At 40.2% G+C, this 16,250-nt stretch overlaps 2 protein-coding genes across 11 annotated transcripts; one reads left to right on the top strand and one right to left on the bottom strand.

The window, feature by feature from the left end:
* Nucleotides 1-1,872: 1,872 nt before the first annotated feature.
* On the top strand, nucleotides 1,873-7,439 carry LOC137281620 (uncharacterized). 2 transcript variants are annotated; one of them, XM_067812973.1, is made up of 9 exons: nucleotides 1,873-2,234; nucleotides 2,489-2,550; nucleotides 3,948-4,280; nucleotides 4,928-5,260; nucleotides 5,768-5,878; nucleotides 6,028-6,135; nucleotides 6,226-6,321; nucleotides 6,596-6,709; nucleotides 7,189-7,439. In XM_067812973.1, the coding sequence occupies exons 2-9, from the start codon at nucleotides 2,511-2,513 to the stop codon at nucleotides 7,284-7,286; spliced, it is 1,233 nt and encodes a 410-aa protein (XP_067669074.1). In that variant the 5' UTR covers nucleotides 1,873-2,234; nucleotides 2,489-2,510; the 3' UTR covers nucleotides 7,287-7,439. The 2 variants fall into 2 exon arrangements, with proteins under 2 accessions (XP_067669074.1, XP_067669073.1); XM_067812972.1 differs by lacking the exon at nucleotides 1,873-2,234 and having other exon boundaries at nucleotides 2,269-2,550.
* Nucleotides 7,440-7,508: 69 nt separating this feature from the next.
* Nucleotides 7,509-14,245, bottom strand: LOC137281621 (uncharacterized). 9 transcript variants are annotated; one of them, XR_010956750.1, is made up of 9 exons: nucleotides 13,997-14,239; nucleotides 13,308-13,361; nucleotides 12,489-12,827; nucleotides 11,426-11,737; nucleotides 10,497-10,631; nucleotides 9,520-9,621; nucleotides 8,909-8,937; nucleotides 8,132-8,245; nucleotides 7,509-7,986 (listed from the first exon to the last, which is right to left on the bottom strand). XR_010956750.1 is itself a non-coding variant. In XM_067812974.1 (9 exons), the coding sequence occupies exons 2-9, from the start codon at nucleotides 13,354-13,356 to the stop codon at nucleotides 7,892-7,894; spliced, it is 1,233 nt and encodes a 410-aa protein (XP_067669075.1). In that variant the 5' UTR covers nucleotides 13,357-13,361; nucleotides 13,997-14,245; the 3' UTR covers nucleotides 7,509-7,891. The 9 variants fall into 9 exon arrangements, 8 of the variants coding, with proteins under 8 accessions (XP_067669075.1, XP_067669080.1, XP_067669078.1 ...); XM_067812974.1 differs by having other exon boundaries at nucleotides 8,909-8,995; nucleotides 13,997-14,245; XM_067812979.1 differs by having other exon boundaries at nucleotides 8,909-8,995; nucleotides 12,489-12,719; nucleotides 13,997-14,243.
* Between the last annotated feature and the right edge of the window lie 2,005 nt (nucleotides 14,246-16,250).

The following is a 16,250-nucleotide window of genomic DNA, read 5'->3' as shown; positions in this document are numbered from 1 at the left end:
TGGCCATGCGAGACACACCTACAAATATTTATTGAAAGGCGAAGATCCTTTTGTATCCCTTGTGATGAAAAAATCACAGTCAAGCATGTTCTGCTTGATTGTGTTGAATATTACTTCAGAAGGGATAAATATTTTAAATCGCAAACTGTGAAGGATCTTTTTATTAATAACAGTTCTCATTTAATTATTGCATTTTAAAAAGAATTAGATTTGTTAACTGATTTGTAAATAGATATACATTTTATAATTGGACGTTTGAATTACAAACTAAGATTGTTAGTGGCTGTTTCCTCGATGGGGTTAAAGTACTGTAAAATCATTGTCCTCCTGATTGGGAACGTAAGTCTCAAAACATTCAAAGTACATTATAATTTATGGTGTAAATCCAGCTAGGGCCCATGTAGGAAGCAAGTGTACTGTAAGTCCCCATGGTCCCTAATATGATGATCTACCTTCAGTTGGTGGGGATCTATAGCCAAGTTTTATATTGAATTGTCCAAATAGTGATATTAGTTTTAATTTCCAATGCTAGTTGTAAATTCTGACTGTGATATCCTAGTTGTGTTGCTGTTCTTCGTCGACAGGATTTTCATAATATACATATATTCCTTTTCTATGTCACGTATGCTGCAGTATTGCCGATGTGACGTTGAATTGTAATTCCCACACTTGCAGACACTGTGTACAGTGACAGATTTAATAAATGCATCATACGTTAGTTAGGTTCCGGCCTTCGGTGTTTAATGGGTAAATCATCCAACCCCTGTCGTTGAGTTTTCGTTTCTACTGGTCCCGATAGATTATTGCTAATTGATACATTCTAGCATTTCCCTCGTCCTCTTGATGGTGGTGACCCGTGAAGGTCCGGGGTAGAATAGCCCTTCAGCAACCCATGCTTGCCACAAAAGGCAACTATGATTGTCGTAAGAGGCGACTAAGGGGATCGAGTGGTCAGGCTCGCTGAATTGGTGGACATGTCATCAGTTTACGTTTGCACAGATCAATGGTCATGCCGTTGATCACTGGATTGTCTGATTCAGACTCGATCATTTTCAGCCATGTCGCTGGAATGTTGCTGAGAGCGGCATAAAACTAATTTCACTCACTCACTCACTCTTCTGATTGTATCAATGACGTTATCATATTAACTGATCAATTCCATTGTGACTGAGTGAGATTAGTTTTACCCACTTTTAGCAATATTCCAGCAATATCACCGCAAGAGACACCTGAAATCGGCTTCACACATGTGCCTCTGTGGGGAATTGAACCCGGGTCATCGGCGTGACGAGCAAACCTTCAGTCTATCCCACCGCCCCAAGTCCATTGTCAGCTTCAAATATGATTTGTATCCTGTTATACAATATTAATGAGATACAAACCATGGAAATATGTTTTCTTATTTTCGTTATGTAACCTACTCGATTGTCTTTAATACAATGACGTTTATTGTCTTGCTTTTGTTCAGAGGTTAGCACCGTGACTTCAAGAACAGCCACCGCCCTCGAGTAAATGTTTGAACTGGCATAAACAGTGGGCTGTACATGCCATACACTACAGCTGTGGGGGTTTCAACCACAGACTGGTTTCTAAGATATGAGAGTCGCTGATTCATTGAAATGCTCGCCGTCTAGTACGCACCAAGAAGTGTTTATTATTGTTATGGCATAAACAGGCGGCCGTACATTCCTTCCTATGTCTAGCTGATCGACACCCGGTCATATCAGCACAGCTCAGTTACCGAAACTCGATGTGTTCACTGAAATACTCTCCTTCAAGTGTTTCGGGTTTTTTCATCCATGAACTATTTATGAAGCATATTACAAAACCAGTCTGGGGTATATAAAGTCGATATAAACTGCTACCCGATGAAGATTCTAGGTACTCCAGATATGTCACCGGGAAGCAATATAAGAGATACATAGAGAAGTTCTCCTGCTTGTGTTTACATATCAGGATGTGTTTTAACACTGAACAACAGAAGTGGGTTGTGCTGTGTTTAACATTCTGTATAATTTACTCTACAGCCGCCTGTCACGCCGAGTGGCCATGACACCACCCTCGATGTGTCTGTGTGTTGCTGTATCCGGTGAATGCATTCACATTGTTTGTATGCAAGCTAACGTGTCAACACTGCAACGCAACAGTCTATTCATTTCTTGGTTCAACTACAAGGAGTTACACTATCTCAATAGCTAGGGGCATATCAGCACAGCTCAGTTACCGAACTCGAGGTAAGCGAGTTCACTGAAATATTCTCCTTGAAGTGTCTCGGGCTTTTTATCCATGAAAACAGTCTGAAGTATACAACCTCGATATAAACTGCTGCCTTATGAAGATTCTAACCACAGACATGTCAATGGGAGGCAAAAGAAGAGATACATCGAAATGTTCTCCTGCATAGGTTTACATATCATGATGTGTTTTAACACTGCAAAACAAAACTGTGCTGTTCTGTGTTTAACATTCGGTATAATTTACTCTACAGCTACCTGTCACGCCGAGTGGCCATGACACCATCCTCCCGGTGTCTGTGTGTAGCTGTATACGGTGAGTGCATTCACGTTGTTTGTATGTTGTAAACACTGCAACGCAACAATCTATTCAGTTCTTGGTTCAACTACAAGGAGTTACACTATCTCCATTGCTACATTTAACGGAAAGACATTTGATCCATTGAGGAAAACATGAGTGAATATGATACAATTTACTGTGATGTCGACATTGTTATGTCTTTTTACCTCTTTGCGTAACACAAAATCACACGAGACTGCTGATCGGTCCCGTCGTTTGGTTTGTTTGTTGTTAAACGCTGCACTCAGCAGTATTTCAGCTATATGGCGGTCTGTAAATAATCGAGTCCGGACGGAATAATCCTGTGATCAACCGCATGAGCATCGATTTTGATATAATGACATGTCAAGCAAGTCCGCGAACTTGACCACCCGATCCCGTTAGTCGCCTCTTACAATAAACATACCTTGTTGAACGCTAATTCTAACCGCGATCTCCACGATCGATCACCCCATTCGATATATACCATGTTCCAATTGTTTTTCATAAGGCTATTTCTGCTTAATATTGGTACTTGAGCGAAAACAGTTGTTGGTGGTCTATAGTCCGTTTTTATGTTGTATCGTCCTCTATAGTTAACCATTTTTAGATTTAATTATTAGTTTTATATATCTATGTGTGACAGTGTAGTTGTTTTACTGCCCTTCGCTGACAATTTTTTACCATTCTCTATTATGTATATTAGTGGGTCTCGCCACGATATGGCCGAAATATTGCCGATGTGTCGTTAAATTGTAACTCACTCACTCACTTAAGCGATACACTTGTGATAGTGCATAAGGAACTCGAATAAAATCGATAGAGAAGTAGAACAGAGATTCCAGCATTACTTCTGAATAACATTTTTTATAGAGAGCGTCTTTTCAAAATAGCATTTGTTTCACTGCATTGTACAATTATGATATAACGTTGGTTGGTTCTGAGTAACAGAAGTTAAATCTTAAAGGTCCCTATCCCGAACCGAACCGACGTATTACCAAATGCGTCTGACAAGCACAGTGATAATTATTGACAATAATTTTCACAAGGCTAGATTATCATTGGCACTTAAGCGAAACACTTGTGATAATACACAAGTCACTCAACCGAAATAGATCAAGTCGAATAGATTACTTCTGAATAATATTTCTAATAACATTGATGTATTTCACTGCATTGTGCAATTATGATATAATGTTGGTTGGTTCTGGGTATCAGATCATAAATCTAAGACATAAAAAGCAATTAAAGGTCTCTATCCCGACGAATGATCCGATTACCAAATGCGCCCGACAAGTAAAGTGGCAATAATGGACACGATACTAGAGAATGATGGCGTTGTGAAACATTGTCTAATCCATATCAAGGGCTTCTTCTGTTTCCTTTGTCTTTAGCTCTGCTGGTGAAAATCGCAACTGCAGTGAGAGGAGACGTCGAGTGTAAATGGGAACGAGAAAGTAAAGAACTGTCTTCAGTTTTCTCTATGGACCTGTATATCAACACAAAACATTTGATCAGCCTCAGCGCCAACAATGTCAATGTTCTGGATAGCAGTGGAATTGTCACAGGTCAGTTTGGCAGTATTACAGATCAAGCTGGAATTCTAAGAGCAAGCCTCAACACTGAATGCAGTGATACCCAACATATTCGATGCGAATCATTTGGAATGGCTTACGACAAGGCATCGTTCAAAAACTTGACCATCACGCCGCACTTGGAATTTAATGGTGAGATACAACTGACATATTCCTTTTCCAATGAATTTATGACTGGTCCCGTTGTTGCTTAACGCCTCACTCAGCAATATTCAAGCTATATTATATGTCGGCAGCCTGTAAATAATCGAGTGAGGACCAGATAATCCAGTGATCTTTATGAACATCATTCAGTCCAGTCTGGATACGATGACATGTGTCAACAAAGCCGGAGAGTCTGACCAGTCGGTCCGTTAGTCGCCTCTTACGACAGACAAGGGTTGTTGACCGCCAATACTAACCCATATCTTCAAGGGGTTACATGGATGTGAAAACTAACTAAAAGGATAACTATAATATGCTTATCCATATCTGTTTGAGTGACTGTGAACGTTAGTTATTCCCCAACGCATCACTGAAGTGACTAACTTGGTCAATGTTTACTCGAAAATTTGTACGTGTCGCTTTTAGTATGTTATTCATATTTTTACGCGAATGAGATCACACTAAGTTTATACGAGAAGTCGCACCAGTGCATTTTGTGTGGTAACTTGTTGGTGATGGCGTAGCTTAGGACTGAAAGGTTGTAACAGGAATGTGTGAATTCAAATGATATTTTGTTAAATGCACAATACTGGTTGATAATGTATTTAATACTGATATATACTTCCACGTTCTAGTTGCTGCAAGCGGCGTTTCACTCTCACAGACGCCAATGAAAGAGACGTATGGTGTTGGTGACGTCATACTGTTCACGTGTTCGGGAGTGTTCGGCGCAAACGGAAGTAGGCTGCAATGGATGATCAGTCACTCAAATACACCATCGACAGATATCACACACAGTCCAGTTCCTATTGGTAGTCCTCAAGCAAACACATGGACATTTGAAGAGTGCTCGTTCCATGTTGTCAGCAAATATGTGCACGTGCCCAATGAACATGGGGACATCATTCTGACATGTTTCGCTGAAAATACGTCTGAGTCCACTTCTCTCAGCATCCGAAGTGGCGATGGTTCGTCATTTTCACCATTTATGCAATGCCTCAATGTTCTAACTATATCACTTTGTCAATTTACAGTGTTGAATTGTTATGTTTGTTGTTTAACGCCTCACTCAGCAATATTCCAGCTATATAGCGGCTTTCTGTAAGTAAACGAACCTGGATCAGACAGTGATCGACATCACGATCATCCACCCGCATGACATGTGTCTAATAATGTCAGCGAGTCTGACCACCCGATTACGAAAGGCTTGTGTTGCTGAAGACCAACTTTACTTTTCCATTTGCAAACAAATGTCACATATTTCATGCAGTCATAAATTCGTACCAAGTTTAATTTGTTTTGTCGGATAATTGACACTGGTTATTGTCACGCGTTGGCGTCCTGTGATCTTGACCTACAGGCCGAATGTTCTTCATTTTGCAATGTGTTAGCTATCACCATCTGCATGTGTATAAAAGAAAGAAATATTCCAATGTATGAAGACGTAATTATACATGTAACATTTCTGTTTCCAGATAATCACAGCACCCATCTGTTTCTCTCGAGTATGCTAGTGTACACTCATTTCATCATCTTACCATGCATATTTGCTCTGTGTGGTGACAAAGTAACATTCCGAGAACCAGGTAAGTCTACATGCAGAAACACACCCTGTTCGTGAACATCACAACTTAATGGACAATTGAAATGTGTTGTCAGGGTTCTTCATGCTGAGTCGGTCACGATATATGAAATTGTATGGTTATTAGTCATGATGATTGTTCTTGTTTTGCAGAGAGAGTGTGTATGCGCAGATTTCGGACCGCCATCTCATTTCTTGTTGGCCTCACATTCTTCATATGGTGGATGATTGTACTCCGAGACCACCATCTTAGATCATTAGGTTAGTGATTCTATTTAGCCTGGTTACCACTACTTCGAAATTGTTTGATGTATGCATTTGTTTTCTAAATATGTGTTTTCCTTTACACAGGTTATTTCATGTGTGCTGTGATAGAATTTATCTTCATACTGGGCTACACCCTGACAAGGTTCTCAGCAAACCTGTCGAGGCCCTTCGAGAAAAAATGTAAGATTTATGATTTTAATGTAATTTTCTAAAATCAAATTTTAACATTTGTAATTTTACCCGATTTGTTGGAATATTGACTATTTGCCATTAACGGTTTGATCGATATTAAGTTAGAACCGGCTTATTTCCTTACAATGTCATCTATTATAATATGTCTGTTAATGTGGGATGTGTCAAGATCGCAATACAAACGCATGGTATTACAATTTGCTGTTACTTGATATCATGATTTGAAAACAAACTTATTGACTCATATGTGTGATGTGGACAGATCAGAGACACTTGCACAACTTGAGAGTAGCCACTTCCTATGGAGCCACCATGACTCCTAGTATATGCTGGATCATGATCAAGTGTTATGGAGGCACCAGCATCATTGGACTTGGTGGGTACAGATGTTTTCTCTTCATTTGTTTACATATTGCTTGATGAAAACGTTGCGTCAATGTGTCGTTTAAGACTGGTACACCGTTATCAAGCTACAAGTACAGCGTTTAGGTTGATGACAGTGTACGAATCTACATTGAATCGTGGCTTTGTGGGATAAACAGGAAGTTGTCTACCATAAAGTTACATGCTTCATTACTGACTCACCAACTTCTAACGTGAGGAACAAACAATCGACAGTACTTCATTTTCTTTGTTTGCTTTTCAATGCAAAGGTCCAGCACTATGGCGATTGCCCGTAAATCTTTGTGTCTGGGCCACGCATGAGAAGTGATCTATATAATTGGGAGGGAGCGTGGCCACCGGATGGCTTCGGATTTGAAACTAATAATCAGATCCCGAAAAGAAAGAATGCCAATGCGAACTGCTGAACAGTATATATTGCTACTACATTGTCTCATTTCCATAACATTTCAGAGATCTTTTTCTGGATTGTGACGATCGGATGTTTTACCGGATTCGTTTGCGTCTCAAAGAGTCGAGAGGGAAGGTATTGGGAGATAAAACAGTATTGACGTGCATGATGTTAGAATGTGATAAAGTGATCTGGCTGTGAACAGATGGACAAAATCTAATGATTATTTCTGAATGGTGTCACATGAGGACGTCTTCGCTCGAACGGTATTTAAGATATCAAGTGAATAAAATGCAAAGTACTTGAAACATGACTTACCTTTAGTACAATAAGTCATTCTGCAGGGGGCTTAAAGCTGATAGGGAACTTCCAAAGAATGGAACTGCGTTCATGTTTATTTTCACATTTTCACACATACACATACGCACATGTTTATTTACATAAAGAAATGTATCTAATAGTGTTTTGTAAGTAAACTCTGCACAGATGTAAGGTAGTATTCAATTTGGTTCTTGCTAGGTGGAGTCATGCCTCAGTATGGATTTTCAAAGTCCAAAGTGAGAACGTATATTATTTTACTAAAAGCTTGTTTAAAAGTGATTAAATAACATATTTAAATAATTACACGTATCAACATTGACTGAAGTCCAATTTTAACTGGATAGATAGGAAATGAAATCGTTATTTAGCTCCCTGACAAACAGGTAAGAACGACATTTTTCATGCAGAGTGCCTCTAACCATATATTGTCGTGGGTTTCTTCTATCAAATTCTTTTGTCCCATGTCTTCCATTCTCTCTTGTTGGAGACAGAGACGAAGGCAATGAGCGAGAAGACGGTGAAAATCAACCAGACGATTTCTGCAAACAACAGTACAGACTTCTGTTTATGCATGAAAATCCTCACGCGTGTTATTGTTTTATAAGTGACATTAATTATTTTAATACAATAAGTGGATGTACTTTGACCTCTGTACGAAGTTATGTTACTGTACGTGTACAATACCTTGTACAGTGACCTCCAGTTGCATCTGAGTTCTCATGATCAGCCAGCAAATACCGGGTGTGATTACTGCCCCGCAAGACAATGCCACTCGAGAGTTGTAGAGGAGTCTTTCACCTGCAGAGATAGATAAGCGTCGGAACATATGATCATCCACTGAAGGGGTGGAGGGGTAGCCTAGTGGTTACAGAGTTTGCTCATCACGCCGAAGACCCAGTTTCGATTCTACACATGAGTTCAATAAGTGAAGTCCATTTCTGGTGTCCCCCTCCGTGATGTTGCTGGAATATTGCTAAAAGTGGCGCAACACTAAACTCACTCATCCACTATAACTGAACCAGGGAGAATGTTTTGTTCATTTTAAAATGTATTCTGACTAGGCAATGCAACATGATATATACCGTTGATCGTCAATTCCGTTTTCATATGTCTTCTCTTGAAAGTGATTTCCGTATCATGAGGTCATATCGTACATTTGACACCTTGTTAAAGAACACGTCGATGTTAATTCTGTTTATGTCGAATATACCTGCAGGTACGATGATGCAACTGTTAACTCAGATTCTCTGAACAATGTGGTTAATGATCATATGTTACTAGTGATCAGAGAACCATCTTAAATACCACTATAGATTGTTTATTCAGATAATACGCCTAATATTACAAAACTCTTTGAAAATATAAGTAACCCTGAGTTCGCAATCATTCAGATACACTTCAGAAACCGTCTACGATTCAAATAACCCTGGACAATGACCCTTCGTCATTCCTACTACCTACCGTCTTTCTCGAAGCGTTCTGGCAGAAGTCTGACCCCAGCATATAGAATGAAGAATACCGATTCCATAAGGAAAAAACACAGGAACCCTGGACAACCATCGATCAACATTATGTCAGTCTATATGCGATATATCGGAAACTGAAAGTATCGAACACACAATGCACTTTAGAATAAAATAAGCAAAAGTAACATGTGCTGTTTGGATTTGAATTTCAAGAAAGTACAGATTTTCATACTTTTGGAGTACGGGTGGTATGGTGTATTAACAGCTATAGCAACCATGCTGACATACGCTCGTCAGAGGGAAACACAAACTCCGTGATCTAGACAACCTGTTGGCACTCTTCTATCGTTGTGGAACCTATGGTGGCAGAGTGGGTTAGTCGGCTGACTTTGTGTGAGGGTGATTAGGTAGCTCTCTCTGAAGTGTGGCTACGAATGCTCAGCTAAATGCGCTAGCACATGTATTGTATGCATTCACCCACCAGATAGAACTCAAAAGAACAAAGATAAAAAAATATCTTAGTGTTGTCTTGCACTTGTTATTCTATTGGGTGAGTATCAAAATGTACGACATCCGTTTATTGCTTTTCCTTTAAACTGTTCTTACCCGGTGCGTAAGCATCATGAATCACAATTAGCCACCATACAGAAAAGATGAACCCTGCAAACAGTGAAATAAAGGCTCTGCGTTTTCTGCTCCTCGGTGTTTCTGAAATATATGGGAATAGTTAATACACTAGGCATTCCTTAATATATGGGAATTATTAATACACTAGTATGCATTCCTTAAACTCAAAACTATACACGTGATGGAACGAGCAAAGGAAGTGTACACCCATCTTTGACGGTGGCAGATTCTGAACTAATTGAGAACTGATATTCGATGGTGATTCGCGAAGAGTTTCGTGGTACATTTGTGACCATTAGCCACCGTCCTCAACAGGTGATACAAATACAGATTCAAACCTGAAGCTTGCTTGCTTAACGCCGCACTCGGCAATATTTCAGCTGTATGGCTGTTGTCTGTAGATAGTCCAATGTGGGCCAAACAATCCAGTGATCATCGATATAGTATACGTTTTTGTGATACAACAGCAACAGGTTTGAACATCCGACCCCGTTAGTCGCCTCCTACGACAGGCATGGTTTGCTGAAGACCTATGCACTGAGTTTCAGAGACGGGAAAATCACGTAGAAGGGTAATCACTGTGTGTTTGTCCATGTCGGTCCCCTTAAGGTGTGGATGAGTATGTTAGAGTATCACTGAAATGATGTCAATATTTATAAGAAGATTTCACAACCATTACGATACTCTTGTTCAAGAAGGTTTTATCTTTCAACACACACCGACTCAGTATAACTCCTCTTTGGGATGACAAGTCAGTAAATCTGACCATCCTATCCTGTAAGTCACCTCTTACGACAAGCATGGGTCACTGAAGATCAGTTCTGGCCAGGAGATCCCCAAGTTCAGTCTTAAGGTATCGTCGTTATCTGGATTAAGAGTGAAACATTGAATCACCCACTAACTCAACTGTCACCACGCATACATGTAGGGTGTCACAAAGAAATAAAATGTCTTACTTGGATCTCGGAAACTTTCAGGAATGACTTTTCTTGCCAGTAGGAAATCACAGAAAGGTGGCAGGAAGACAAAATGGGGGTACACCAGGATCCCCGTTGAGAGGAAAAGATATCCACTTAGCGCATCTTCAGGTTCTGTCAATGAAAGTATTTCATTGAAGTATACATACATACACGTGTAGGCATCGTCTTCACGGGGACGTGAAGTAACACGTGCATTTTGAACAAGACTAGCACATAACCTACTTAACAACAATACAGTATTTGTAAAAAGCAGGCATCAAGATATAGTTAGATATAATTTTGATTATCGAAATCTGTTTGCTTCACGAAGACTTGCTGATATCAAGTATATACATAATCGTCTGATAGCCTAGATATTTATTATGTGTAAACAGCCATGTAGCTGGCTGAAATACAACCTGACATTCAGGTTTACCTCACTCACTTGTGGGTATTAACAAAGTGATGGCCTCTAACAATTGCATCAAGACATGTGACATCACTAGAATAATGTTCACAGTAGTAATACAATGAACTCACTTTATTTGTCATATCCAAAAGCGTCTTTTCCATATTAGGTCATTAATCTTAACTTAGAAATAATTTTGTTTGGAGTTTGTGTTCTACATAGCTATTATTGAGATTATATGTAAGGAGATGGCGAGATATTAATTGTGTCGAGATGACTTCATTACAGGAATTCTGCTAGCTCTATATACAACTTAGACATAATAATACTTTATTTGTATGGTCACAGGCTTCTGTCATGGTTTGTATCACAGGGTTACCAAATCCATGACGTGCCATGTCCCAGGATTCCACAATATGTATACCAGGAATGAGAGTCTGTCTCTTGTTGGTTTGGACAACAAAAACGCTTTGGACGTATTGGTTGGGTTTTAATCACGCAGTGTTGCGATCCGTACCTAGGCTGATTCCTCCACCTGCAATCGATCCCACCTCCTGCAGCCCGAACATACACTTGAACTGAGTGTGCCTTTCGCCTGCCTCCAGTCTCAGTTCACTGAAGACGTGTACATGACAACCAGGTCCATTTCTCCTGGTGACTGTATAGGAACTAGGATCAGCTTTCGAGAACCTCTTGTCAGACGACCCAATTAACCACCACATCTCAGATGCTCTGGATCCAGCCTCTAGAGAGCATGTCATTATTGAGACGTCTGCACTGTCATTGGACAGAACCCTTCTGCGAGTAATAGAAACATTCTCCACGTCAGCTGAAATGAATAAGTGTTCGTTTGTCGTTAAACGCATTAATTCATTATTGCCCAGTTACATGACTGCGGTTCCTAATAGTCGACCCTTTACAGACACATTTTTAGCTATGCATCAAAAGCATCGATCAACCCATTTGGGATAAACTATTTGAGAGGCATTCTAGCAGTTGTAAGTAATAGGACTGACAAGTCTTTATTGATGGACAACTGTGTGGTACAATAGCGATTTTTCAGTACCGATACATTTATGGTCTTCATGCTAGGTAGCTACACCGAAACGTCGCCATTGTACACCAAAGAAGTTGGTCATCCATAATTACTTGCATCCTAGTCTATCTCACAGTCCCTGAACCGCATTATCTCCCCTACTTTCAAGCCCTGTCTGCAATGCTTAAATCCCTAAACGAAGCAAGGATACATTTCCTCGGGTTCTGAATCAGTCGTCTCCCTGGCCCTCCTTTTCAATATATATGGGTTACTATCCAAATTATACATATTCAGAGACTAATATTTCGTCTGTTTTCATATCAGCTACTTGAGATATGGCCACACACATAAATAAGTCGATGTGACTGGCCACCATGTTCAGACAAGCAGAGGTTGCTAAAGATCAGTTCAAAAACGGACCTTCAGTGGATTACAAGATTCTTCTTACGAATGCTGTGTTTGTTGTGAGTATTGTTGTTCATGGATCTGGTGTCACATTCTTGAATTATTTAAACACAGTTTACATGTGAAGAATATCTCTTACCATCAAATTCAATCTTCGGCTTGAAACGTGTAGTCTTGTAATCAGAATCTGAGTAGCCATACAAAACACAAAATATAGAACTCGCAAGTTCACATTCTATGGTAGCCGTTCCTCTGATATACACCTCCTTGTCTGTAAGTTGTCCACTGACGTTGCCCATGATGCATTGGTCATTGGTAACAGATTCCGGGTCTTGTTTGTTTTCCAGATGAGCCACTGTTACGTTGGATACTTCAATAGAAATAAGGAAAATCTTCTGATATGAACTGTAATACTCGAATGCCTGACAGTCCACGGTGATCTGTACGGGGATTCCAACTGTAACCTGGCATGTGCAAACTGAAATTGAAGCACCTTTCATCAAAACAACAAATACAACAGAAACATCTCTAACAGCTGTGGTGGTATGGCCCTGTGCATAGAGCTCAGGTCGCAGATCACTTGAAGTTAGGCACCGTTGGACGCGGATAGGATGGATGAGTGACCATGTTTGGCAGCTTGACTCCTGAGGGTTTCCTCAATCCTGTCCCACAACGAAGCAGACGTGATACATTTGATCTGACCGTTGCCATGTTCACCCAGCAGAAAATGGGTACCCGGTATGATAGGTCATGTGACCTTCATGTGACAGGCAGCTTGGGTTATCCCTGGTAAAATAATTTAGCTTATGTGTTAGCGCTTTTAACCTGAACATCGCACATGAAAAAGACGCATTATAACTTCACAATTCTAATGCATTACATTAGTATAGTTCCAAGGTCATGGCCTTGACATGTCAAGTGCAAAATTCTCGGTCCAGTGATATTTTGCTATACTTACATATTGCACATATTGCTGTAAATCCAGTTGAACCACTTGTGATTGTCATATCGTCTGAAGAATAGAACATTCCCACATGTAATACAGTTACTGTGTGTGGACATTATGATGACAGCATTATCTATTATATACGTGAAATATCTGGGTCACTTAGCACATAAATAAACACATTTCTACATATTGTCATCGTATCTCATGAAGCTGATCACTGGATTGTCTGGTCCAGTGGCGATTATTCACAGACCGTCGCGTATTTGCTGGAAAACTACTGAGTGCGGAGTCAAACAAGCACCAAACACACGTTTGACTCCAAATAAGACATCGTAAGTATAGAAAAATCATAAATACAAACTTACAGTCAGCAAAAACATAAACAGACGCAGTATCGATATATCAATAACTTTCAAGGTGTCCTCAGTAAATAGGACAGATCGAGTCTGCCCAGGTGGACTAATGTTACTAGTAGGCACGTTGAATGAAGTAAACATATATCAGAGAGATCACGAGACGTTACAATACGTAGCTCATGGACTATTCAACTGCTTGTCGGAATGTTTAAACGTGCATATCTCAGCTACATGTCACAGTCATTTGAGGACAACGCATAAACGCCCTTACGTGTGTGCGTACTCTCATCCTCATTCTTGACATCCATTTACTCTGACATCAACACTATTTATGTATCTCACCTCACTGTGTCAAAATGGTGATACGTGACTGGCTTGCGTGAAGTTGATCTGTGTTCACGGATTCCACCTTGGAGGCTGTTAAGGTTCTGAGAGGGATCTGCTACATGTCGTTTACTTGTAAGTGACATTCATACGACACAGCACAAGTTAAAAGGTCGTCGGCATTGTTTGTAAACAACAACCGATCACAGTAACACCGTGAGACAAGTTTGTGTTACAGTGAGCTCACCGTAGATGTAGGCCAATCACCAATGTCAGTGGGACTCTTTTCTCGTTTTAAGTGAGTGAGTGAGTGAGTATGTCTTTACGCCACTTTTAGCAATATTCCAGCAATATCATTGCGGGAAATACAAGAAATATGGGAAATCGAAACCAGGTCTTTGTCGTGACGAGCGGACATTTTTAACAACTACGCTACCCCACCGCCCCTAAGAAAACAACACTAAACAAGGACTGATGGTAATAGTTATATAATGATACTTAAAGGCACTGGACTCAGTGCAACACTGCCAATATCTAAACAGATAGACATGAGTCTGTCTTTGCAGTGCGGTGAACACATTTCTTGCATACATATACTGCTGCAACACCGACAGCGAGGATGACATCAGTATAACTTGGAGCATGTCGCTGGTCCTCCACAAAAGGGGGAGACAGCATAAGGATAAATACTCCAAATGGAAAAAATGCTTGGGGATATTTTAGAAAGAAAGTCTTTGGTAACCGCAGCATCTAATCCATTCACGGTGGAGATGAATATTTTCCGCATCAGTAGGAAATACGTATAACCTTCTCCTCCAGTAATCTCTGCCAGCAAGGCGGAAACCAGTTCATCTACGAACAATTCTGCTACATTCTGAAAAGCTCTCGGTTCCATCACTACTCGCGAAGCTGCAGTCTAAATTTTGTTTTAGGGAAACAATAACTGGCTCGTCTGGTCCAAACGCGAATGAGTGAGTGAGTGAGTTTAGTTTTACGTCGCCCTCAGCAATACTCCAGGTATACGCCGGCCCGTACTCAAATATTTACAGACTGATGTTATAGAGCTGGGGAATTGCTGAGTGTGGCATTACCCTACTTTAAGAATAACATTCTTTATCTCAGTTTCTCTTCATCACTTTGGGCGGTGGGGTAGCCTAGTGGTCGAACACTCGGGTTCGATTCTCCAAATGGGCACAATGTGTGAAGCCTGTTTCTGGTGCCACCAGCCATGATATTGCAGAATCTCGCTTACTCACTATTCGGTAAAAAATGTAGCATCAGTTGTTGCCATGGTCATCCTGAATCGGACTACCCCGACAGAGAGGCTGGTCAAACCCATGGTGGAAGGATACATTCATCCCATGGCAACACATATCTGGCTGTGCACAAACAAACATCAAATTGTGCAGTGTAGTAAGAGCCTGGGTCATCATGACCTCGATTTACCTGATAACAAGTTCCCTGGCTCTCAACATGCTGAACAGGTCTAAAGTAGGTAACGGGGACGCAATACACGAGTTCCCGTCATTTGAAAACGTTGACATATGTCATTGAAATACTTTCAAATAAAACGCACATATCACCTGAAACCGTTGGTTGGCTTTCAAATAAATATTCGTCAACGTTAACTGTTCGATTTGCATAATCCATTTGTTGGGTCGTACGCAAATCAATATTTGTTCAGTGGCATGGTGACAAAGTAAAGTCAAATATTCATGATAGCACACAATAACGTATCTCTTACCAGAATCCGCGAAGGAAAACCAAGGTAGTCTTAAACAGATCACAATCGCTCTCACACACACGCACGCGCGCACATAAAGACACACATGCATACATACACACACAATAGTTTTGTAACGGACTGAGATATGCATACATACCTACCTACCTACCTACCTACCTACCTACCTACCTACCTACCTACGTACCTACGTACCTACGTACATACATACCTACCTACATACATACATACATACATACATATATATATACATGCATACATGCATACATGCATACATACATACATATATACATACATACATACATACATACATACATACATACATACATACATACATACATACATAACATACATACATACATACATACATACATACATACATACATACATACATACATACATTGGACCAAATACACGACAACAACCAAAACTGTCTATAAAGCATACCTTTTGATCGGAATTGTTTACTGTAAGGAACAGTGAGCGAGATAGTATGGTTTTATGCCACTTTTAGCAATATTCCAGCAA

The sequence above is a fragment of the Haliotis asinina genome, chromosome 4 (assembly GCF_037392515.1).
Source record: "Haliotis asinina isolate JCU_RB_2024 chromosome 4, JCU_Hal_asi_v2, whole genome shotgun sequence".
NCBI classification, from domain to species: domain Eukaryota; kingdom Metazoa; phylum Mollusca; class Gastropoda; order Lepetellida; family Haliotidae; genus Haliotis; species Haliotis asinina.
The sequence above is the reverse complement of the archived record's forward strand: the minus strand, read 5'-3'. Positions and strand labels throughout refer to the sequence as shown.

Coding starts and splice junctions, on each gene's coding strand:
- LOC137281620 (XM_067812973.1), top strand. CDS start 2,511: ATGACACCATCCTCCCGGTGTCTGTGTGTAGCTGTATACG. Junction 4,281..4,927: donor GCCGCACTTGGAATTTAATG/GTGAGATACAAC, acceptor TCCACGTTCTAG/TTGCTGCAAGCGGCGTTTCA. Junction 6,136..6,225: donor CCACCATCTTAGATCATTAG/GTTAGTGATTCT, acceptor TCCTTTACACAG/GTTATTTCATGTGTGCTGTG.
- LOC137281621 (XM_067812974.1), bottom strand. CDS start 13,356: ATGACAATCACAAGTGGTTCAACTGGATTTACAGCAATATGTGCAATA. Junction 11,738..12,488: donor GCCGAAGATTGAATTTGATG/GTAAGAGATATT, acceptor TATTCATTTCAG/CTGACGTGGAGAATGTTTCT. Junction 8,246..8,908: donor AGAACGCTTCGAGAAAGACG/GTAGGTAGTAGG, acceptor CTATCTCTGCAG/GTGAAAGACTCCTCTACAAC.